This window comes from Chelon labrosus (genome assembly GCF_963514085.1).
Source record: "Chelon labrosus genome assembly, chromosome: 2".
Lineage (NCBI taxonomy): Eukaryota > Metazoa > Chordata > Actinopteri > Mugiliformes > Mugilidae > Chelon > Chelon labrosus.
The window spans coordinates 3,778,770-3,804,654 of NC_140338.1; the positions used below are offsets into that span (position 1 = coordinate 3,778,770).

At 41.6% G+C, this 25,885-nt stretch overlaps 2 protein-coding genes across 2 annotated transcripts in view; one reads left to right on the forward strand and one right to left on the reverse strand.

The window, feature by feature from the left end:
• The window catches only part of LOC311501147 (E3 ubiquitin-protein ligase TRIM21-like), a 233,948-nt gene that overhangs the window by 182,204 nt on the left and 25,859 nt on the right, over positions 1 to 25,885 (reverse strand). The window lies entirely within an intron of this gene.
• On the forward strand, positions 19,250 to 21,007 carry LOC311501114 (E3 ubiquitin-protein ligase TRIM21-like; the record flags this gene model as incomplete). Its single annotated transcript, XM_084562780.1, has 1 exon — positions 19,250 to 21,007. The coding sequence occupies one exon, from the start codon at positions 19,250 to 19,252 to the stop codon at positions 20,891 to 20,893; it is 1,644 nt and encodes a 547-aa protein (XP_084418906.1). The 3' UTR covers positions 20,894 to 21,007.

A 25,885-nucleotide genomic window follows, 5' to 3' on the forward strand; every position in this document is an offset into this window, starting at 1 on the left:
TGTGTAATTTGTGATGATTGTCAAATGAGCTACAATTAAAGGCCAAGAGCTGTGTAATGGTAAGACTTAGTGACAGCATGGAAAGACAGCTGACAGGAGAGAACAGTCCCTGCCGGGGCTATGGGTTAGCAGCTCATTGTGGCATTAGTCCATGCTTTAATAACTCATGGGCTACACCCCGTTTTCGCTACAAGTATGAATATTGATAAAATACCCCTAGAGTCAGTGAGAGCAGGGGCGGACTGACATGGTTTTTAACTCTGGAATGAATTTGACACTAGTCTGCAACGCATGTTACTGGAAGCCACTAGTTCAGATGGAGATGGGAAGAAGCAGCAGGTCTGTGTGTGTGGCTGGCAAAAGGTAACAACAGTAAAGGGCCTCAGAATCCATCAAGGGAGGAAAAAGTGCTGGGCGGAGGGAACACAGGGACCCCGCATTGATAGCTACTACTTAAGAAGTGTATTAAGACAGTACAGGAAGTAACCCACAGTTCGCAGGACATCAGCACCCCTAATGTTGAGGCAGGTGCAAGCACTGAGGCAGACAGAGAGGGCAGCCAGCTAAAGAGGGAGAAAATTAGTGGTCAGAAACCAAGGATCAAATGGCCAGGTGCAGCAGATAGCAGTGGGAGAGAGACATCAATAGCGATTTGGTTAGTGCACTAGGTAGAGGGAACAAGAGGGACAGGTAGTTAGATCTAGGCGTCAGCAAGAGATTGATAGGCTCGTCCAGGAGAGGAGACTCCTTAAGAGGCAGTGGAGGAAAGCTACAGATGAGGAGAAGAAAGGTATTGATTGTTTACAGGCAGATGTGAGGGAGCGGTTGGCAGCATTCAGAAAGGTTGGAGAACATTAGAAAAAATAAAAGGAAAGAGCGGGCTCGAGTAGCATTTTATAAGGACCCATTTAGGTTTGTGAAGTCACTATTTAGCAAGGGTAAGAATGGTAGCCTCACGGTACCAAAAGAGAAGCTTGAGGAGTATTTGGAGGAGGTGCATAAAGATATGGACAGGTTAAGAAAGTTGGCACTACCCACTGATATTCCACCTATTGCTGAAATAGGTAGCCAGTGTGACGACAGCCCACCAAGGTGGAAAGAGGTTCAAGAAATGGTAAGACGCGCAACAGCCTCTTCAGCCCTGGGACCTTTTTTCTGGACTTTAAGTGTTTTCTGGACTTTCAGTGTTGAGCTGTAATGTTCAGCAGAGTGACCGTCCTTTCGTGTGTATGCGAGAGCAACTGCTAGTGTTGTCCATACCCCCTGCGCTGTCTGGAGCGAGGCCTGAGATTCCAGAGGAACTTAGGAAGAAGCGCTGGAGATGCCGTACTGGAGCGAAAGTGAAAGAGCGGAGACGGAAATTCAAACCAGCGGTACCATCTATCCTTATGGGAAACGTGAGGTCTCTGGTAAATAAGATGGACGAACTGTGTGCGCTTGTTAGGACCCAGAGGGAATATGCCGTGAGCAGTATTTTGTGTTTTACGGAGACCTGGCTGCATGCGAACTTCTTGGACCACAGTGCGTCTATACCCGGCTATGGAAAACATCCTGCATAGTGCCGGTGCCCAAGAAGCCCATCCCATCCGGCCTCAACGACTTCAGACCTGTTGCACTGACGTCATATGTCATGAAGGTCCTGGAGAGACTCGTCCTGGCTCAGCTGAGACCCCTGGTGACCCCTGTCTTGGACCATCTTGGAATGAACTTCCAAGTACAGCGAAATTACAGCACTCAACCCGTCCGTACATATACAGACAATACATACAATAAGACAGACATACAGGATGAGTATTAGGTAATAGTAGGGGGAGGAAAAGGGGAGAAAAACAAGAGGAGAGGGGAGGATAAAAAAAGCAGCTCCCAGACTACACTCCTCTTGGGGAGTACAGTGTGGGACCGGGAAAAAAACCTCAGCAACATAGGCACATTTGAGCACACTTTACAACATAAAAACTCAAAACAACTTGCACCGGGGGAGGGGGGAAAGGGGTGTGGAGGTGTTCCAGCGCAGACAGGCAGCCAGCCGCGGCCGCGGCCCTTCGGCGCCGCCAGCGGACCCCGCCTGTTGCACTGGTGTGGGGCAAAGCGGCGAAGGCGTGGGATTGGGGGAAGGAAGGTGTACTGCATATGTGCATGTGTGTAAGTGTCCGTGGTTGCGCGTGTGCAAATAAGCCCGAAGAGTCGCTTCGTCTAGCCTCCCAATCAGTGCCTCAGTTCGAAGGATGTCATCGCGATAACACAGCAGGTTGCCATGGAGACGTCCCTGATCGGGTTCCAGACGGAGTCAACAATCAACAGATTGGAACTGGAGTCCAGGGTGAGTGAACAAGAAGATGAAACTTCTAAATATCAAAAAGAACTCAAATGCTTACAAACCCGCATTGACGAGATGAGTGAACAAATGGACTATATTGAAAACAGATCTAGACAAAACAACGTATGCATATATAATATTGCGGAAAACGTTGAAGGTGATGACATGATTATGTTCATTCAAAAACTATGCAGAGACGTCTTGTGCATTGAAGATGAGCCTCCAATCGCTCGGGCACACAGAATTGGTCAACGAAAGGAAGGATTCTTAAGACCAGTAATTGTTAACTTCGCAAACTACAATGGAAAGATAAAAGTGCTTAAAGCTGCCTGGGCCAAGAAGGAGATCCTCTTCAATAACACACGTATATATTTGGACCATGACTTTACTACAAAGGTGAAACAACAGCGAGCGGAATATAGACCTCTACGGGAGCAATTAAAAAAGCTGCATCTCAAATCACATATCCTGGCTCCAGCGAAACTTAAAGTGTTCAATTCGGATGGAACTACAAAAATCTACAGAAATGCGGAGCAGGCCCAAAAGGATTTACAACAGAGAGGCCTTTACAAGCCAGCCGAAGATTAGGAGCGCGCTACGGGAGAAATTGCGTGTAGGCATATTAACGAACTGGCGTTGTTGCTGTGTCGGATTGGGATTTTGTTTGTTTAAGATTAAATAGCGGAACATTATTTTCATGGTCATCGACAACTGATGGATAAATCCAAAAATGAGATAAAGGACTAAACTACTCTACTTGAAGGATTTTTGAAAAAAAAAAAAAAAAAAAAAAAAGATGTATAGCAGAGACAAAAGAGGACACTGCTGCTGATTGGAAGTCTTTCGTTATCTTCTCTCTCTCTCTCTCTCTCTCTCTCACGCTCTCTCTGCCTTTGTCTTTAGATTTAGCTCTGGTTTTGACTATATGCATGTGGAGAGATGAATGTGTGAGTGTGATTGAAAGTGAACAGTATGTGTGTGTATGGACGAAGGTTTATGAGTGTGATCGAAGGTGAACAGTATGTGTGTGTATGGGCGAATGTTTGAGTTGATATGGGGTTGGTGGTTGGTGAGGGGAAAGGGGAATGGGAACTGTATGGGTATGCATGGATGAATAGGAGGGAATGTGTGTGGGTGCGTGTGTGTGTGTTTGGACTTGTATGTGTGTGTGGGTATATGGTATAAGTGCGAAAGGCGACAAGGGGAAAGGGGGTTGGAGTGGGGGGGCTGGATGTATGTGTAAGTGACGGTGGGTGTCAAAAGAGTGTATATGTGTATGTGAGTGTTTGAATAAATGTATGAATGAAAAAAGGTTGTATGGGAGAGAGTGGGGGGTGGGGGGCATCGGGAAGATTAGTAGAATAGACATGACTTGGTACATTGTATGAGGGAGGGTTAAGGGGTATAGGTAGGAGTGATAAGGGGATGAGAGGATGTGTGAGTGTCTCTGTGTGTGTGTGTGTGTGTGGGTGAGAGTGTATAAAAGTGAAGGGGGATGAGGGGCCAGGGGAGGTTGGAAGCAAGGGTGTAAGGGATGGTGGGATGAAGAGTGTATGCAGGTGGTTGTGAAAGTGTATGCAAATGGGTGAAGGCGTGTGGGTGTGGGTTAGCATGTACAGTGGGGTATGTGTCCGTCTGTCTGTGTGCGTTTGTGCGTTTGTGTGTGTGTGTGGGGGTGGGTGGGGGGGGGCATGAGAGTAAGATATTTGAAATGTTATGACTGCCTCTTTTTCTTAGTTGATTTAACTATAGAAATTTCTGTTAATAAATAGATATTGATTAATATGGAGAGGGTGAAAGGCACTGTAGTATCCCTGCCAATGAAGAAATTGGGTAATTTGATATAGGCCTGTTTTTTTTTTTTTTTTGAGGCGACTATAAGTACGCCAAAACAACCATTTAGAGAGGATGGTTGAATATAATGACATTTTTGGAACCTGTAACTTTGTTTTTATTTTGGGTTTATTTTTTATGTTTCTCAATTTATTTTTATTTTTATTTTTGTGCATGTTTTTTTCTTATTCCAACTTATTCACCCAACCCGCTAACTTTCTGGTAATTGCTTACACATACAGACATATAACACCCATGCATACATTATTCATACTAAAATGGAAAATAACTAGTTTAATATATTTGAGGATCTGTGAACAGCATATGGTTTTGATTAAGCAAAAATACCCTTTGTTTATTGTTTAATGTGTGACCTAAATATAATATCATTAAATGTGAATGGGTTAAATAATCGAGTAAAGAGGGAAAAATTTTTACTGCAGATGGAAAAGGATAAGGGAGATATAATTTGTTTGCAAGAAACTCATCTACAAAAACAAGAACATGAAAAACTTAAAACAAAAACTAAAGGTCAAGTTTATTTTAGCTCACATAATTCGAGTCAGAAAGGTGTGGCGATAATAATTAAATCTCATGTTGGCTTTGTATTAGAAAACTGTGTTATTGATAAAGAAGGTAGATATGTTTTGGTTGTTGGTAACATAGAAGGTACAGAGTTTTCCATTTTGAATGTATACTACCCTCCAGACACGGGAATAGAATTGATGTCACACCTGACAGAGCTTTTAACAACAAAAAGTAAGGGAGTATTAATAATGGCAGGAGATTACAATCTAGTTATGGACCCAAAACTAGACTCGTCTAGTATTAAAAAACATAGAGCAGAGAAAAATGCAAGTTTATTGAGAAAATTTAGCTCAGAGGTGGGTCTGGTAGACGTGTGGAGAGCACTTCATCCAGGCAAAAAAGAGTACACATGTTTTTCAGGAAGGCATTCAGTATACAACAGGCTGGACTATTTCTTTATGTTTAAAAACAATATAACACTTGTTAAAAGATGTACGATCAGCTCAATAAACATGTCCGACCATGCAGCTGTGGCATTAACAATAATACTAAATCCTAACAAAGGCAAAACATTGTGGAGATTAAATAACTCATTGTTACAAGATGCAGAATTCATTGATAAAATTAAAAAGGTGATAAAAGATTATGTTGAGATTAATGATAGAGAGGATACAGATCCGATTCTGCTATGGGAAGGAGCTAAAGCTGTTGTTAGAGGCCACATAATTTCATACTCATCTGCTAAAAAAAGAGCAAGGGAAGCACAACAGAAATGGTTAATTGAAGAAATAAAGAGGATAGAAACTAGACATAGTAAGACAAATAGTAATGAAGACAAAATAAAACTAAAGGAAAAACGTCTTAAACTGGATAGACTACGTACACAAGACATTGAAAAATTAATGAAGTTCACGGACCAAGAAAACTACGATGGTGGCCCAAAGTTTTTAAAAACCTTGGCGTTTAAATTAAAAAAACAAATGAAAAGAGTATATATTACAAAACTAAAAACAAAGCATGATAAATTAATTACTGACAAAGAACAGATTGCAGAGGAATTTGCCAACTATTATGAAGAATTATATAGAAATGAGGAAAGTGAAAATATAGAGTCCATTCAAAGTTATCTGAGGAACCTAAACATGCCAAAGTTAACAGAAGAGAATAACATGAAATTGATTAAAGAAATCACAACAGAGGAAATAAGTAAACAAATTCAAGACTTGAAAATAGGGAAAACTCCAGGGGATGACGGTTTTACGAATGAATTTTATAAAACATTTAAAAATGAATTAACCCCCCTACTAACTGAAGCATACAATTACGCACTACATACAGGGAGATGGGCACAGACATGGGCGTCATCTATAATAACACTTATACATAAAGAGGGGAAGGATGCCACAAGGTGTCCCTCATACAGGCCCATATCACTACTTAATACAGACCATAAAATTATATCAGCCATATTAGCAAACAGGTTAAAAAATATTATTGTGGATATTGTAAATGTTGATCAATGTGGATTTATACCTGGAAGACTACTGGGGGATAATATCAGAAGGACCTTAAATATAATTGATTATGCCCAAAGGCAAAATAAGGATATTGGTTTAATTACATTAGATGCAGAAAAGGCATTTGATTTAGTTAGCTGGCCTTTTATGTTTGAAGTTTTCAATAAAATTGGCTTAGATAAAACATTCTGCTTATGGTTAAAAGCAATATATAGTAATCCAACCTCTAGAGTAAAAACAAATGGTACTTTATCAAGAAACATTAAAATACAAAGAGGTACTAGGCAAGGAGATCCACTCTCTCCACTCTTATTTGCAATATACATTGAGGTGCTAGCAGTAGCAATAAGACAAAATGCAGATATCAAAGGTATACACATAGGAAAAGACATACACAAATTAGCGTTATATGCGGACGATATTATAGTTTATTTAGCGGAACCAAAAGAAACAGTGCCAGAGTTAAAGAAAATAATTCAAGAATATAGTAAATTTTCAGGATATAAGTTAAATGAAAACAAATGTGAAGCCTTAATAATTGGGAGAGACATTAGCCAAGAGGTAAAAGACAGCTACAACTTTAAATATAAACAGAAGATCAAATATCTGGGTATACACATAAGTAAGAATCTGAATGATCTGTACGACAATAACTATGGTGTATTGGAGCATAAAGTAAGGCAAGATCTGAATCGATGGAGGATAATTCCAGAAGGAATGTTGGGAAGGGTAGAAATGATTAAAATGATGGTCCTTCCACGATTTGTATTTCTATTTCAGACACTACCGCTGGTACTCCTAGAATCCCAGTTTAAAGTTTGGAACAAAATGATTTCTAATTTTATTTGGAGTTACAGAAAACATAGAATCAAGTTAAAATCCTTAACTCAACAAAGGGAAGAAGGGGGGTTAGGTGTACCAGACCTACAAAATTACTTTTATGCAACACAAATTAAAATAATAATGATATGGATGAACAATGTAGTAGAAACTAAGTGGATTAATATAGAAAGAGAACTGACAACTGTATCTTTAGGGACCTTACCTTTCTTAGGGACTAAGACTCAAAAACTTCATACAGGGAACAATTTTTGCATTCTGAATACTATAAGAACTTGGAAACAAATCTGTAAAAAACTAAGAATAAAGACTGACTATGTATATCTCAGAGAAATGGCACACGACCCAGACTTCCTACCAAACAGAATGGACCAAATCTTAGAGAGTTGGGCCAAGAAGGGATTGATATCATTTGCACAAGTTATGAAAAAACACACAGTAGATACATACGAAAATATAGCCTCCAGATACGACTTAGATAAAAGACACTTTTTTAAATACCTACAGGTAAGAAGCTATGTTAAGGAAAACTTAGGGGAAAAAACAGAAAATGAGTTGGTACAACATTTAATCCATAATAGGAAAACAGGTAAGGGGAATCTTTCAAAAATTTACAAAATTTTACAAAAACTAACTTGTGTAAAGGCTGAAGTTAAAGAAAAATGGGAAAAAGAGTTAAACATTGATATTACAAGGAAAAATTGGATAGATTCAGTAAAAGATAATATGGTAATAACACATTCAAAATATTGGAATGAATTTGCTTGGAAGTTACAGCACAGATTTTTTCTTACACCTGATAAATGTAGTAAATTCACACAACTAGGGACTAGGTGTTGGAGAAGCTGTGGAGAGCAAAATGCAAATTATAGTCATATCTTCTTTTTATGTCCAGTTTTAGAAACATTTTGGGAGGAATTTGGTAAAGCAATTAAATATATTTTTGACTTACAGCAGATCCTAACAATAGAGAACTTACTAGGGATGGACTTGGCTAAGAAAATTGAACCTAAACATAAAAAAATATTCAATATACTACGTATATCCGCAATAAAACAGATAACAAGGGGTTGGAAAGAAGTAAAGGCCCCAGATCTTTGTAAGTGGCATAACACAATAGAAAATATTTTAGAGATGGAAAAACTTACTTTTAAAGTTAGGAACCAACTCGGTAAATGGCAAAAGTTATACCCGGATAAAATGATATATAAAATATATATCAATATATAATATTTTAATAATATGAGATGATACAAATCGGTCAACAGATAGGTCGTACTTCACACAGGATATGTTTATATGCAGTCATGATATGCAGTCAATAAATATGTAATACTTTACACAGGATGCAGTAATGATATTCTTGTAGACTTAAATACACCGTTCTCATGCACACACACATATATACTCATATACACATAAATAGCCAATAACAAATACCCTCCCCCCCAATAAATACTTAACAAGTACAAGTACACGCACACGCACACACGCACGCACACATACATGCGCACACACACGCATACACACACACACCCATATAACAAATTCCCCCTCCCTTTAACTTTTTTTTTTTTTTTGTATTTATTTATCTATTTGTCTCTTTTCTGTTGCCTTATGTTTAAAAAAAAAATAAAAAATGCAATGTAAAAGGGGAAGTAAGTGAAGTTGCTGTATATGTAGACAAAATATTGCAATAAAGTAGTAAAAAAAAAAAAAAAAAAACAATCAACAGGTGTCCGTGAAGGAAGGGAGGGAGGTATAGGACAGAGCGTGTCACTGCAGCGATCTCCTGGGGGGTTGTTCCAGCAGCGGCCTTGGCCAAGGCTGGTGACTGCTCAGGGGCCGGAATGCAGATCAGAATATGATTGTTTGGGTTAGGGCGAGTAGTCGCATTTCAATAGACACGATTTACTCTGTTTGTCCATTCTGGTCTCCAAATCCATTCATTCGCCTTAGCAAAGCTGAAAACTTATTCTCCAAGATGGTTTCCATGTTGCGGTTAATGACCACAGTCTGAGCGCTAACAGCTCTGCTCACTCCATCAATAATGTCGGGCAGCTTCATGGGGCTTTGGACTGCTGACCCCGTCTTCCGAATTTTCCGATACACCAGGGCAATGCCTAATCCAATCAGCAGAAAGCCTGTTATCATGGTTCCAAATATGTAAAGATCCTCGATGTCCTCGACGGAAAGAATCGCCAGGCACACGACCCTCCACTTCTCCCAGGAGTCCATCATGTATCCAGCGGCAAACGTTCCGGCAGGGCAGGCAGGTTCCTCCGAACCCAGTCCTCTCGTCGAGAAGATTCTGTCAATTGCATTGAGAGACCAGTTGACCAATTCCATGATTTAAAATTTAGAGAGCAGTGCGGAGAGGCTCTTAAAGTTTAAGACAAGACAGGACGAGACGTGAGAAGCAAAGCAGGAAAGATAAGGGATAGGGGAGAGAGGGAGAGAGAAAGAGATGCGTCTGCCTCCGTTGAAAGCCAAACCATTTCTTCAGTTTGCATATCAGCCTCATGTTGGTGTGGATGATGCTGTCATCGTTATCCAAGATGGCGTCGCGGACGGACGCCTCGGTACTTTGCTCTCTAGTACTTGTTGCTGTTTTACTTTTTAGTGTAGTTTTCTGCACTCCCTCTGCTATTAAAATTAGCAGAGAGGAACTCTTGAAAATAGGACTATCCAGTGCCGGACTTTTTCACCGGTTCTTACTCAACCAGACTGCTTTTTGGAGATTCTGGTCGGAGGAGCAGCAGCGCACTGTGGATTTAGACGGAGACGCTGACGCGGGAAACGAGCTGGAGCGCTCGTCAAGTTGCGGCGGCGGGGATTACGCACCGCTCTCCCGTCCATACACCTGGGAAACGTCCGCTCTCTGGCTAACAAAATGGATGAATTGCTCCTTCTCCTAACCAAGAACTCAGACTTTCGCCGTTCAGCCGCCCTGTGCTTCACTGAAACCTGGCTCAGCGAACACATCCCGGACAGCGCACTACGGCTGCCGGGCTTCCAGCTGTTCCGTACGGACCGCTGCGCGGAACTGTCTGGGAAGTCAAAGGGAGGAGGAACGTGCTTCTACATTAACGAAGGTTGGTGTACAGATGTCACAGTGTTAAAGAAGACATGCAGCCCTCACTTGGAGTCTTTTTTCATAAACTGTAGACCATTTTATTCACCGCGGGAGTTCGCCTCGTTTGTGCTGGTCGGTGTGTACATTCCACCGCAGGCGTGCGTAACGGAGGCGTTACATCACCTCGCCGACCAGATTACAGACGTGGAGAAAACACACCCGGACTCTCTGCTAATCATTCTCGGGGATTTTAACAGAGCAAATCTCAAACTTGAAATGCCAAAATATAGACAGCATGTGACGTGTCCCACCAGGGACATGAACACTTTGGACCACTGCTACACCACAATAAAGGACGCATATCGCTCTGTCCCCCGCGCTGCTTTGGGACTTTCTGACCACTGCCTGGTCCACCTCATCCCATCTTACAGGCAAAAGCTGAAATCTGCTAAGCCTACAGTAAGAACTGTGAAGAGGTGGACAGACGAGTCAAAGATGCAGTTACAGGTCTGCTTTGACTGCACTGATTGGAGCGTCTTTGAAGCAGCCTCAGATCTGGATGAACTGACTGACACTGTGACATCTTATATCGGTTTTTGTGAGGACATGTGCGTGCAGACCAAAACCTTCTGCACGTTCAACAACAACAAACCATGGTTCACTGCAGAACTGAGACGGCTACGCCAGGACAAGGAGGAGGCCTATAGGAGTGGGGATCGGGACCTGTACAAGCAGGCCAGGAACAAGTTGACAAAGGAGATCAAGGCAGCAAAGAGGAACTACACTGAAAAGCTGAAGGACCGTTTCTCTGCCAACGACTCTTCTGCAGTTTGGAAAGGCCTGCAGACCATTACCAACTACAGGAGACCATCCCCCCACCCTGTGGGGAGCCCCCGTCTGGCTGAGGACCTCAGTGACTTTTACTCCAGGTTTGAAAGGACTTTCACACCTTTCACTTCCCCCACCATCTCCATTACAAAAGGACTAGCCACACCCCAAATCACCCCCGTACCCGACCCCCTGCGTGCGCTGAGGATCTGTGAACAGGATGTGCGTCAACTCTTTCAGAGACAGAGGATTAGGAAGGCCCCGGGACCCGATGGAGTGTCTCCGTCTTGCCTGAAAGTCTGTGCTGACCAGCTGGCTCCCATCTTCACTCAGATCTTCAACAACTCCCTGGAGCTGTGCGAGGTCCCCTCCTGCCTCAAACGCTCCACCATCATCCCGGTTCCCAAGAAGTCTCCTGTCACAGGATTAAACGACTACAGACCAGTCGCCCTGACATCTGTGGTCATGAAATCCTTTAAACGACTGGTGCTAACCCATCTGAAGGACATCACGGATCCCCTGCTAGACCCCCTGCAGTTTGCCTATAGAGCAAACAGGTCAGTGGATGATGCAGTCAACATGGCTCTCCACTACATCCTGCACCACCTAGACTCTGCAGGGACCTACGCACGGGTCCTATTTGTGGACTTCAGCTCTGCGTTCAACACCATCATCCCGGAGCTCCTCCACCAAAAACTGTCCCAGCTCACCGTGCCCCCCTCCACCTGTCAGTGGATTACCAGTTTCCTGACTGAAAGGAGGCAGCAGGTGAAACTGGGGAACTTCACATCCAGCACCCGGTCCCTCAGCACTGGTGCCCCCCAGGGATGTGTTCTCTCCCCACTGCTCTTCTCCCTTTACACCACTGACTGCACCTCAAGGGACCCTTCTGTGAAACTCCTGAAGCTTGCAGACGACACCGCCGTCATTGGACTCATCCGGGACGGCGACGAGTCTGCACACAGAAGGGACGTGGAACAGCTGGTCCTCTGGTGCAGTCAGAACCACCTGGAGCTAAACCCGCTCAAAACTGTGGAGATGACCGTGGACTTCAGGAAGAGACCCCCATCAACATGCTATGCTCTGTCCCTGGGCCAACTTAAAATATCTTGGTCATTTTCTTTGCCTTCTGGCTGAACACCTTATCTATCTGTTTACCCCGGTCTCTGTCTCCACCTCCTGGACATCCTGAAGCAGATATCTGATAAAATGATGTTACATTTTAATCAACAATAATTTCTTTAAATGTTATATTTAAAAAGACATTTTAAACAAAGACATATATTGAATGATATATATATATATGTATATATATATATATATATATGACTGTAGACACATTTCACTAATCTTCAAGTTAATATTCTCGAGTTCTTAGTTAAGGTTGGAGATGAACTCTGGATTTTAAAGTTTGCTAAGTGTTTATTTTTTAATCCCTTTTTTACTCCTCATAATCCACAAACACCCCCACCTTCTCAGGACAAGAATGTACAGAGAGACTGACTGAAGGACCAATACTGGCGATATACTTGTTTCTGTACATTAAACTTACAGTTCAGAAACCATTCTGAGAACTTGCTGTAATGCTTCCTTTCCTGTTGATCGACTCTCTGACCACTCCTAGATCCCAGTCAGTCTTTCCTTCAGCTTGAACGTGAAAGTAAAATCTTCCTAAAGAGAAACTCTTTTTTCCTGAAACATTAACACAGACGCATTTACAGAAAACAAAAAAAATCCAGACATACTTTATACACTGATCAATCAATAAGTTATCAAATAAAATAAATGTCTCCCTGGTTGCAGTCTCACAGTAGTTGTATCACAGATTAACGTGACCTGGTCTGAAGTACAGATCTGATCTTTCTACAGTTCAGTCACGAGATGGAAGCAATGATCCAAACTGAATGTGAGTTTACAACAGACTCAATATGTTCAGAAATACTTTTAGAGTTTGTCGCTGTTAATCAAAGTGAAGTAAAGTCTGGTGTAGTTCTTCTCTGTGTCCAGCAGAGGTCAGAAAAAAAACACAACCATTAGAAGAGTTTGAACTCTGGTGAAGCTGATACTGGTGGACTGAACACCAAACACATTTACAGTCTTTTTATGAGCTGCAATAAAGTCACACCAGGAAGTAAAATAAGTAAAAATCTCAATACATTTTAAACTGATCACGTCTGAACCTGAAGCAGGAAACAGATTGTGACAAACAGAGCTGCAGTCAGAGGAGGTGTCAAAGTATAGAGACCAGATTCAGTGTCACTTTCCTGAAATGAAAGTTTGTCAGAGCAATGGCAGATCTGCAGTCCAGACAAATCTCTGTGTTTCTGTCTGAAAGACACGAAGAAGCTGAAGGATTTAGAAAATCTCTCTGGGTTATCCGGAAGATTCTTCCTCACGTCTCCACAGTGAACTTGTTTTCCATCATCAGACAGGATGAGTTCAGGATGTGCTGTATCAGGATCAAGAGTCACATCTACTGCATACTGCTGGACCCGCTTCAGCTCAGCCTCATGAAGCTTCTTAATGTCTTCACTGAGTGTCTCCTCCAGCTGAGTCACAGCTCTCACCACAGTCCCCTCATATGATGGTGGACGGACTCTGACCTCTGTCCAGTACTTGGTGGGTGGAGCAGCTTTCAGGGAGGAGAAGCTTTGGAGGAGGTGGAGGTGGTCTTCAGAGCGTGAGAGCTGCTTTATCTCATAGCTCCTCTTCATCAGTTCAGCTTCATCGACTGCCCCACCAGAGGAGTAAGGACTCTCGACCACTTCTACTCTCCATTCAAAGACGGCTACAAAGTGAAACCACTTTCCCCCTTTGGAAAGTCGGATCACGGGGCTGTTTTTCTCATGCCTAAATACAAACAAGGCTGAAGCAGGAGAGAAGTGACGCGGTGGACCGACCAATCAGAGGCCGCTCTGCAGGGTGTGCTGGACTCAGCCGACTGGGACATGTTTCACAGCAGTGCGGGTGGAGACATTGAGGAGTTTACGGAAGCGATTGTGGGATTTATTGGAAAAGTTGTGGATGATACCATGCCAAGGAGGACCGCTGCAACAGTCTGATTCCAGGGCACTGTGGCAGGGACGACGCATCCCCCCCTGTGCATTCATCACTTCCACACTGCCCACCACCCTGGATCCATTACAGTTTGTGTACCGGCCAGACAGATCCACAGAAAACGCCAGAACCTTCCTCCTCCACAAGGCCCTGTCCTATGTGGACACTGGCAAGGGAAACGTCGAGTTTGTGGCAGTTTTTGACTATAGCTCAGCATTTAATACCATAGTATCTCTCGACTAAGCTGTATGACCTGGGTCTAGACTCCTCCCTGTGGTGGATCTACAGCTTCCTGACCAGTCACCACACTTCAGCTCCCCTCACTCTCAACACCAGATCCCACCCAGGGCTTTGTGCTCAGGCCTCTAGTGTACTCGCTGTACACACATGACTGCGAGGACACGTCAGACTCCAACATGATCATTAAGTTTGCTGACGACACCACTGTTGTGGGACTAATCTCCCACGATGACGACACAGCCTACAGGAGGGAGGTCTCCCACCTGGAGGACTGGTGCTGGGAGAACCACCTCCTACTGAACATCAGCAAAACAAAGGAACTGATTGTGGACTTCAGCAAGAAACAGCAAAGGGACTTACATCCACTTATTATCTGTGGCTCTGAGGTGGAAAGAGTGGACATTTTCAGATACCTGGGAGTGACCAATTCAAAGGACCTGTCATGGATTCATCACCTGAACACCATTGTGAAGAAGGCCAGACAGCGCCCCAGAGACTTTAAGCTCCCTCTCAAGGTGCTCAGGAACTTTTACACCTGCACTACCGAGAGCATCTTGTTTGGGAGCATCACCACCTGGATTGAGAATTGCACCAGGCAGGACTTCCTGGCCCTCAAAAGGGTGGTCCATTCAGAGCAGCGGACCATCAGAACCCCCCTCCCCAACCTGCAGGAAATTTATACTAAACGTTGCAGGTTAAGGGCCAGGAAGATCCTGGAACAGCCCAGTCATCCCGGACACTCTCCCTTCTCCCTGCTGCCATCAGGCCAGCATTTCCGCTGCCTGAGGACAAAGACTGAGACAAAGACTGAGAGGCTGAAAAAGAGTTTTTACCCACATGTCTGCTCAACTCTGAGCCTTAACTGGACCTAAATACCACTGCACCACTGCACTTTAGTCACACAGCTGCTTCCAAATATTGTAAATGTATGTATATACAAGCTACCCCCTATAAGTTTACATTTCAAGTTTACAGTCTATATTTTATTTTATTTTATTTTATTTTTCGCAGTTTTACATTTATACTTATATTGTGTACCTTGTGTGCCATGTGTTACTTTTACTGTTTTATTGAATTCCTTTTTTACTACAGACTGCAGGTACAAAAATACATTTCACTGTGCATTGTACTATGTATAACTGTGCATGTGACAAATAAAACCTTAAATCTTATCTTATCTTATCTTATCTTACATTTCAAAACATTGAATAATTTTGTGCACATCGCTGTAATAATACTTTAATGATTTAAATTTTTTTAATACTTTTACTTTTACTTTAATTTTTTTGCACCAATCAGTAAGTCCTGTGCTTGGCCCTCTTTGGCTCCACACACATATTTCCTACAGGACTCAGGACTTGTTCTTTGGGTCATTCCAAATAGCTGGAGCTACACTGCATAACATTATGACCACCTTCCTAATATTGTGTAGGTCTCCCTTGTGCCTCCAAAACAGTTGTGACTTATCAGAGAATGGACATGGGCCTTCTGAGGGTGTCCTGTGGCGTTTGGCAACAGAATGTTGTTAGTGGGGGCCTTGGGATCCTATGGGTTGAGGGGAGTGGCCTCTGTGGATCATCCCACAGATGCTTGATCAGTTTGGGATCTAGTGAATTTTCAGTTGTTCCTAAAGCGTCTTTGTGTGTGTGTCTGTGTCAGGCTGCATCCTGCTGGGGATGGCTGCTGCCATCAAGGAGTGTCATTGCTATGGGGTGGGGGTGTCTGGTCTGGTCTAGGTGGGTGCTACATGTCTAAGTAACATCCACATCAATGAATGCCAGGTCTAAAAGTTTCTCAACACAACATTGAATTGCCATGAGATGATCAATGTTAGCCCCAGAACACAATGCTGTGACCACCATGCTTCACAGAAGGTATGGTTCTCTTTGTTGTTGACCCAAACATACCTTTGACAAGTTCTTCTCTTCAGTTTTGGAGGGATGTCCTGTTTTCACTAATGTCAGTGTTGATGACTGTCTTCACTGTGTTCCATGGTATATCTAATGTCTTGGGGTTTTTTTTATGTCTTCATCTGAGTTAGAACGTCAACCAGTGAAATCCAGCTCATGATTTGTAAGCTCTTTGTGGCCCATGGCTCTTGTAGTAGCATGTAACCAACAGCAGTTTATTTGGAGTTACTCAGAGTCACTTCAGATGAACTCAGGTGTAAAATATTTCACATGAACTTGATGAGAATTAGAAAAACACAGCCACAGACCCAGTTCTAAAATATTGAGCACAATTAGGCAGTTAGTGTGCAAACTGTCTCTATCTTTTTTATGTCTCTCTAGTTTGTAAATGACATTGAATATGTTGTAATTTTAGTAAATAAAAGTAAAATTTCAGTTTATTTTTTACTACAGCATATAAACCTGTTCATTTTGTTTGTTCGTTAATAACATTTAAGCTCGGTCAAGCACAGGGAAAGAGGGAGAGAGAGAGAGAAAATGAAAAGAGGGAGCAGTGATGGAAAGAAAACTGCATTGAAGTAAATCAGAGAATATTTAATGTTATTTTCACTGTGGTTTTGTTCTAAAGCAGAAATAACTATGTGTGTAACCAGGAGATTTGTTTTATGACCTGCTGTCATATTCTGCGCTGTCATTGGCTGGAGGATTAATGCACCCTGGACAAAGGTTGGGGCCCATAAACAAAATAAAACTGAGATAAGAAAATAAGACAGTGTCTGGAGAAACATACGCCAACACACACTTCTAGTTGATCATAGGTGATGATAGAGGTTGATCACTTTTCTATTAGGGTCCTTTGTTGTCGTTTTTTAGGTCTTAAGTAAGATGTTTCAAAGTAAAAGATGTTAAAAATGATTTTTTTAGTGACAATTAAAACAACTGTCAAACTAAATATTGTTTTATAAAAATCTGATTTATTGTCCAAGTTGCTTTAATTTTGGTTTCAACTCTAGGAAACACGAGAAAAACAAAGAAACATCAACAGAGAAAACAGCACAGGCGACTTGACAAGGGACTAAGGGAAAGACAGAGCTATACACAGGTGCTGAGGGGGTGACGAGACACAGGTGAAACTAATGAGGGCGGAGCCACAAAGAGATACCAATCAAACAATCAAAAAGGGGGGAAACAGGAAGTAAAATAAAACAAACAAAACAAACACTAAAGAAAAAACTTTAACATTGGAAACAGGAAAAACAAACAAACAAAAAAACAAAAAAACCCAAACAGGATTACAAGTGAGGTAATAAAACACAATAGCTGAGGTAAGAAGACACACATAAACACACAAACAATGACAAACACAAATACAAACACACAGAGACACTTATATCTAACATTAAAACAATATGTTTTATCTTGTATGTTAAGTAACATTTAGTCACATAAAAATGAGAGAAGGTCATTTTCTGATCTTCACATATTTATCCTTGGTATGAGCTGTCATGAGTCAGTTATCAACAGGGTTGGGCAGTAATGGATTACATGTAATCTGGATTACGTAATCAGATTACAAAAATAAAGTAACTATAATCAGCCCAGATTACAATACAAAAATTGTGTAATCAGATTACAGTTACATTGTTGGGGATTACCTGATTACATTTTATCATGCAAACAATGCAACTTGTTTATGACAGCCTGGGCATGAAAAAATCCAAATATGTTGTAAAAAGAACATGTTCACTTTTGTTCTATGATATGTTTACAGACTTATTTACAGACTTATTTTGAGATTTTGAAAGACATGTTGTGGATATGTTATGAGAAATGTTCAGAAAGAGAAATATGAGAAAAGATAGAAAAATGTTTTAGGAATGTTTTTAGTTGTAAACATTCAGTATGATGTGAGAAAAGAATTAAAACAGGTTGATATGAGGATATGGTCTGAAAAACGGATATGTTCAGAGTAAAGAAAGTACTTAGTAATAAATCTAAAGTTTTTAGTTAATACAGTTTTTAGTTCATTCACAAAGGAATGCTTTCTCAGCTTTACTGAGAACAAAAAGTTTTCTTAGATGTAATGAAATAATAAAGAGAAAAATAAAAAGAGAATTCATTGATCAATTCTGTGACGGTGTCTTTTACTTAAGGTGCATATTTATTGAAGTAATCTAAAAGTAATCAGATTACGTTACATGTTTTTGGTAATCCAACTGATTACGTTACTGATTACAAAAATTGCCATGTAATTTGTAGTCAGTAATGGATTACATTTCAAAGTAATCTGACCCAACCCTGGTTATCAAACAGTTTAGCTGTCTCCCTGGCTGCAGTCTCACAGTAGTTGTATCACAGAGTAACGTGACCTGGTCTGAAGTACAGATTTGATCTTCCTACAGTTCAGTCTCTAGATGGAAGCAATGATCCAAACTGAATGTGAGTTTACAAAAGAGTTAATATGTTCAGAAATACTTTTAGAGTTTGTTGTTGTTAATCAAAGTGAAGTGAAGTCTGGTGTAGTTCTTCTCTGTGTCCAGCAGAGGTCAGAAAAAACAACTATCAGGACAGTTTGAACTCAGGTGGTGCTGATAAGGATTGAAAAACAAACACATTTACAGTCTTTTTATGAGCTGCAATAAAGTCACACCAGGAAGTAAAATAAGTTATAATCTCAATACATTTTAAACTGATCACAACTGGACTTGAAGCAGGAAACAAACTGTGACAAACAGAGCTAAGGTCAGAAGATAGGCAAGAGTGTAAAGACCAGATTCAACGTCACTTTCCAGAAATGAAAGTCAAAGTTTTTCAGAGTGACGGCAGAGCTGCAGTCCAGACGAATCTCTGTGTTTCTGTCTGACGAAAATTCAACTGAGTTCATCTGTTCTTTCTCAACATCCGACTCAAATACTGGTGAGTACAGCTGATAATATTTACTGTGTTTCAACAACCAGCATCAAAACCAAGTAAATCAAGTGAAATTAAATTAAACTCTAGAACAGCATGTTTCTTTAGAAGTTCAATGACTCACCTATAATCAATAAATCTCTACTTAATCTGTGTTTTTTCTCTCTTTCTCTCTTGTTGTCAGTGTATAGACATGTCTGCTGCCAGATGTCTGAGATCTGAAGACCACTTTCTGTGCTCCATCTGTCTGGATGTGTTCACTGATCCAGTCACTACATCATGTGGACACAACTTCTGTAAACACTGCATCACTCAACACTGGGATCATAATGACACGTTCCAGTGTCCAATTTGTAAAGAGATTTTTTACACTAGACCTCAGTTGAAGATCAACACATTGTTCTCTGAGATGGTTGCTCGGTTCAGACATGAAGCTCAACAGAAAGCCAGCAGCAGCAGCTCAGAGCAACAAGCTGCCAAACCAGGAGAAGTTCCCTGTGACGTCTGCACTGGAACCAAACTGAAGGCCCTGAAGTCCTGCCTGGTGTGTCTGCTCTCCTACTGTGACTCTCACCTGGAGCCTCATCTGACAGTGTCACGCCTGAAAAGACATCAGCTGATCCACCCGGTGGACAACCTGGAAGACAGGATGTGTAGGAAGCACGATAAACCTCTGGAGCTGTTCTGTAAGACCGACCAGACATGTGTCTGCATGCTCTGCTCTGTTTTAGACCACAAGACACATGAGGTTGTTCCTCTGGAAGAAGAATATGATGGAAAGAAGGCAGAGCTTGGGAAGACAGAGGATGAAATTCAGCAGATGATCCAGAAGAGACGACTGAAGATTGAGGAGATGAAAGAGTCAGTGAAGATGAGTAAAGATGCTGCAGACAGAGAGAAAGCAGAAGGTGTTCAGGTCTTCACTGCTCTGAAGGAGTCTGTTGCGAGAGGCCTGAACCAGCTCATAAAGGAGATCGAAGACAAACAGAAAACAACAGAGAAACAGGCTGAAGGTTTCATCAAAGATCTGGAACAGGAAGTCTCTGAGCTGATAAAGAGGAGCTCTGAGATAAAGCAGCTCTCATGTTCTGAAGACCACCTCCACCTCCTCCAAAGCTTCTCCTCCCTGAAAGCTGCTCCACCCACCAAGGACTGGACAGAGGTCAGCGTCCGTCCATCATCATATGAGGGGACTGTGGTGAGAGCTGTGACTCAGCTGGAGGAGACACTCAGTAAAGACATGAAGACTTTGCTTGAGGCTGAGCTGAAGAGGGTCCAGCAGTATGCAGTGGATGTGACTCTTGATCCTGATACAGCACATCCTAAACTTATCCTGTCTGATGATGGAAAACAAGTTCACTGTGGAGAAGTTAGGAAGAATCTTCCAGACAACCCAGAGAGATTTTCTAAATGTGCATGTGTTTTAGGAAATAAGAGTTTCTCTTCAGGTAGATTTTACTTCCAGGTTCAAGTTAAAGTAAAGACTAAATGGAATCTAGGAGTGGCCAGAGAGTCAATCAACAGGAAGGGAGACATCACTCTGAGACCTCAGAATGGTTTCTGGACTGTAAGTTTGAGAAATGGAAATGGATACAAAGCTTTTGCTGGTCCTCCAGTCAGTCTCTCTCTTCGTTCTCCTCCTGAGAAGGTGGGGGTGTTTGTGGATTATGAGGAGGGTCTGGTCTCCTTTCATGATGTAGATACTGCAGCTCTTATCTACTCCTTTTCTAGCTGCTCCTTCACTGACAAACTTTACCCATACTTCAGTCCCTGTACGAATGATGGTGGTGAAAACTCTGCACCTCTGATCATCTGTCCTGTCAATCAAACTGTCTGATCCATTTAATGATGAAGCTTTGAGATGAATGAATGAACTTATTGATCTTCACACTTTATTCACACTCTGTACATATATGCTTCAATACTACAATACTGGTACAGCTGTGAACACAAAGATATCAATGGATTAGAGAGATATGGTACAAACTGATTATTCTGGAATAAAAAGATTTTATTGTGAATTCTGGTAAAAATGTTCATATCATCTTGTTTTCTTTCATTAATGTTTTATTTGTTTTAATGTTTTTTCACTGTTGAGTCATGAAACTCTTCACCCTATAACACCCAGTGATCAATCCATCATGAAAAACACGTGTAATTTGTGATGATTGTAAAATGAGCTACAATTATAGGGCCAAGAGCTGTGTACTGGGTTGTGTCAACGATGTTTCTTTCTCGTGTCACCACCTTTAACATGGTTTCATTCAACGGTTTTTGATCAGAAATATTGTTAAAAACAGATGCAAATAAGTTTCAGTCTCACTGCAAATTCTTTTCTAAATGGTCATTTTACAGGTTTTCAGACGTCTCATAGAAAAGCATGAAAATTTCTTTATGATGGCTGCAATGACAGTGTGCAAAAAGTCACATGTATTCTTGTCTGTTAAATAATGATTATTATTATTTTTTTTAATCAGGAGAATCTCTCTGGCCTTAAAATTTTCCTTTATAAGAGAGACAGCCAAACACTTAGCAGGATCGCGAGCAAACATCAGATAATTAACATGAAAAAAAGAATCATTAAAACGCTACAATGTCATCATCATTGTGAACAAATGGAAACATCTCCAGTCATATCTTTTTGTCTCCAAATAGTTTAACATAAACTAAAAATGATTTAGCTGGTTCAGAGAAGCAGATAGAGCAGTTGACGCATTGACACACTTCTTCCCAGTTTAGTACAATTCACGGACTGAGGAATGAGCACTGGGATCAAATAGGTTAGCTTCCAGTGGTTTATTGAAGGGTGTACTCTGCGAGACAGTACAGAGCCTGTTAGCATTGTGAGAATGAATATTCCCCAGAGTTGAGAAATACTTTATGAAAATCTTAAAGTATATACAAAAGAAAACAATATTCCTTTCCTTCACATGGTAAAAGTTCCTTGAAATCCCAGTGGGGGTAGATGACCATGCTGTGGAACTTCAGGTGCTCAAAGAGCTTTGTTTGCTGAACATGTGACTCATTTCTTGCTACAATCTTATGCAAAAGTTGAAAACTCTCCATTGCATTACCAGCTGTATACATTCCCCTTCGATCACGTGGTCTTTACCATGTGCCAACATAGCATTAAATTTGAAGATTACGATGTGGCTAATGTAGATTTTGTCAGCATGACTCCAGATTTTTACCAAAATGCTCTTTTGTTGCACTGTACATGTAAAGCTCATAAGCTGAATTTTTTGTCTAAATTTTCAGAGACAAATCGAAAGTGTTTGATAAAATCTACGGAAGCAACATGATGTTTGGAAAGATGTACACAGGTGATCTCGTTGCTAGCTAATCCTATATCAGAGCATAAATACTTACAGAATGAAACATTTCTGACAAATTGCTATTGACTCATCAGCAGCGCTGTCGTATAGGGGGGAAAAGTGATGACAATTCTAAGGGCCCACAGCCCATCAGGGCCCACACACAGCCCCCAGTAGCCTCTACGACTAAATTATTATGCATAGGCTTAACTAATATATATTCATAGTAATGAATCCGAACTAAAATAAAGCCACAAATTCACGCAATATTTTAATTTTGATAATTTCAATAACCCCCTTGGCCCCTTCTTAAAAAATGGTTTGGTCCACACAGCGGGGGTTCGAATTGAGCGCGAGCGAACTCCAGCAGGGAGTGAGGGAGATCCGGATGATAGCACACAAAAAACATAAATCTGGACACCAGAAAAGACTAGAGAGGGAGGCCAGGGCTAGGAGCAACAGAGCAGGGGCCCAGGACATCAAAAAAAAAATTCTAATGGTGAGAGTAAAACTGCAGAGGGCGCCTACTTGTTCATTCATTCATGCATCCATTCATGCATTCATTCATTTATTGTCTGTAACGCGTACCTGACGGGGCGCAGGGGCTGTAGCTTACGTTAGCTGGAAATCATCGGGTGAGAGGTGGGCTACACACTGGGCAAGTCGCTAGTTCATTGTAGAGCAGCGATTCCTAGTGTAAATAACTGAACGCTACTAATTTGGAGGCTATCTATCTACAGCGGACTGTGTGTTTCACACATATTACTGTCGGACAGTGCTCCGGTAAACACCAAGCACCCGCTCAGTTATGAGGCTACGTTGAATTGTATTATGACGCATTCAAGTTCTACTCAGTAATTATGAGCATTAGGCGAAGGTCAATAATGTTATCATGATGTGTTCAAATGTGGTCTTGTAAAAATGTGTCAGTTATGGTGGGACTTTGGAAAATACAAAAAAGTTAAATGTTCCAACAAGATTTGTACTACCTATTTGTTAAGTTGTTAATTGAAGATATATGCGGGGGGCACAGTGGCGAGGTGGTTCTCTCCGGGTACTCCGGCTTCCTCCCACCATCCAAAGACATGCTCATTAGGTTCATTGGTGATTCTAAATTGGCCGTAGGTGTGAGTGTGGTTGTGAATGGTTGTCTGTCTCTCTGTGTTAGCCCTGTGATGGACTGGCGACCTGTCCAGGGTCTACCTCTGCGTCTTGCCCGATGACAGCTGGGATAGGCTCCAGCAGACCCCCGTGACCCTTAACAGGAATAACCGGGTATAGAAAATGAATGGGAAATGGGAATAATTTACATAACAATACTCTAACTCATTGTTGAGTGATTATACCCCAGGCATCAACAGAAAAACAAACTCTCTGGGTTGTCTGGAAGATTCTTCCACATGTGAATATCATGCACCTGTTTTCCATCATCAGACGGCATGAGTGCAGGATGTGCTGTATCAGGATCAAGAGTCACATCCACTGCATACTGCTGGAGCCTCTTCAGCTCAGCCTCAAGCAGCTTCTTCATGTCTTTACTGAGTGTCTCTTCCAGCTGAGTCACAGCTCTCACCACAGTCCCCTCATATGACGGTGGACGGACGCTGACCTCTGTCCAGTCCTTGGTGGGTGGAGCAGCTTTCAGGGAGGAGAAGCTTTGGAGGAGGTGGAGGTGGTCTTCAGAGCGTGAGAGCTGCTTTATCTCAGAGCTCCTCTTCCGCTCTAAGTGGGTGTGGGCAAATTTAACAGATCTATAATTAAATCAGACTCAACACTATGAACGATCATTTAGAAAAAACTTCTTTCATAATCAACACTGATAAAACTTTGATCAGTAGTATAGTCACGTAAAAGATATTTGATTTCGTATTAAATATGTTCCTGTCATTGAGGCTAACTGTTATTAGCGGACTCTTGCTAACATCTCATTATCGTAGCATCCAGGTGTTACAGGTGATTGTAAATGTGGAAATTTAACATAGTTTCTGTTCAGTGTGAATTTAGTTATGTTAGTCGTATCATATTAGCAGAAGCTAAGACGCAGACGTTCTTTGTTTGGAACAAAAAGGTCGTTGTTCATGGAGCTTAACAATGCATTGTGGGATAGTGGTATTACATGATAGTATCTGCTGGGTTTTAAATTCCTAGAAATCTAAAAGGAATGTGAACCAGAGCAGCTGATTAACAGCGTCCCGTGTTTTAACATATTTGTTTCTTTTCTTCTCTCACGAACCGGATGGCTCTGCTGCCCAGCCAGGCTATCTACCTGCTATGGAAGCTCACCATGCATAACCAAGTTAACCACATGTTTGTCTTTGTCTTGGAAACAAAGGAAAGCACTGGAAACCTCTAGTCCCATAATCCTCCAGGTGTGAAAACCGACCCAGCAGTTCACTGGCTGACAGTGGCATGTGACGTCTGAGGTCATCAGGTCATATAAAATGCACTGTTTGGCCTGTGTTCTCTCTCTTACTCTCTTCCACCTCTTCTCCTCCACTCCACACCTCCACGTGGAGACCCCCAGCTGCTCAGCTGCAGCTGGCTGCCTCAGGTAGCCTGCTAACAAAGAGCAGCTACTCCAGGCCTGTTCTCCTTACAGCAGCGAAGCGAGATCCTGCTTGAGGAATCTGCACCAGCTCTTTTAGCCAACAAACAGGACCAGCTCTTTTAGCCTAACCCCCAACCAACAGGAGCCACGGCTAGTTAGTACCGAGCTGCTACCAAGCCACTTTCAAAGGACCTTATTGAGCGGCCAGTTTCCCTCCAGCGTCTGCCATCAGGAATACACAGCAAGGACTTCAGCTTTTCCCAGCTTGGCCCTACCACCAGGAACCGCCAGCTAAAGGAGCAACACACCAGAAATTGACTTTTCCACCAAAACTGGTAGTATGACCTGGGCCTAGTCAAGCTAAGCTAAGCATAGAACTAGAAATGCTGATTTGATGTGATATTTGTTTTTATTGAGTTGTTATAGTACAGTTTAGATTATGCAACACACAGACTCGGGGTCTCTTGCTTGCTAAACTAACCATCCTTCCTCTAGCCTGGCACCTCATAAAACCCATATCACATTCCACCTATTAGCCAGCACATGGTCTGAGTGTCCCTACTCAGCAGCCATCTTGTTTTCTCTTTGTTCGAAGCCTCAAGGCCCCAGCGGCCATTTTGACACACCCACACACACACCTGTATAAAGTACACTGTAGTTAGATTGTATGTTTTTACTTTTATTCTTGTTAATAAATGTCTTTTAAACATACAATCACCTCAAGGCACCACCCTTCTAAGAAGGGAAAAGAGAGCCAATTAATCAAATCAGTCTCATGAAATATTTACTAAATTGTCAATTTGGATTTCTGATTAATAATTAACTTAATAACTATAACCAAAATTATCACATTAACATCGAGTAATTCAGATCCAATTATTTAATAATAATTTTTGATTATTATTTATGATAGCCAAACCCCAATATTTAGTGCCTTTGTACATATGCTCAACAATCTGTATATATT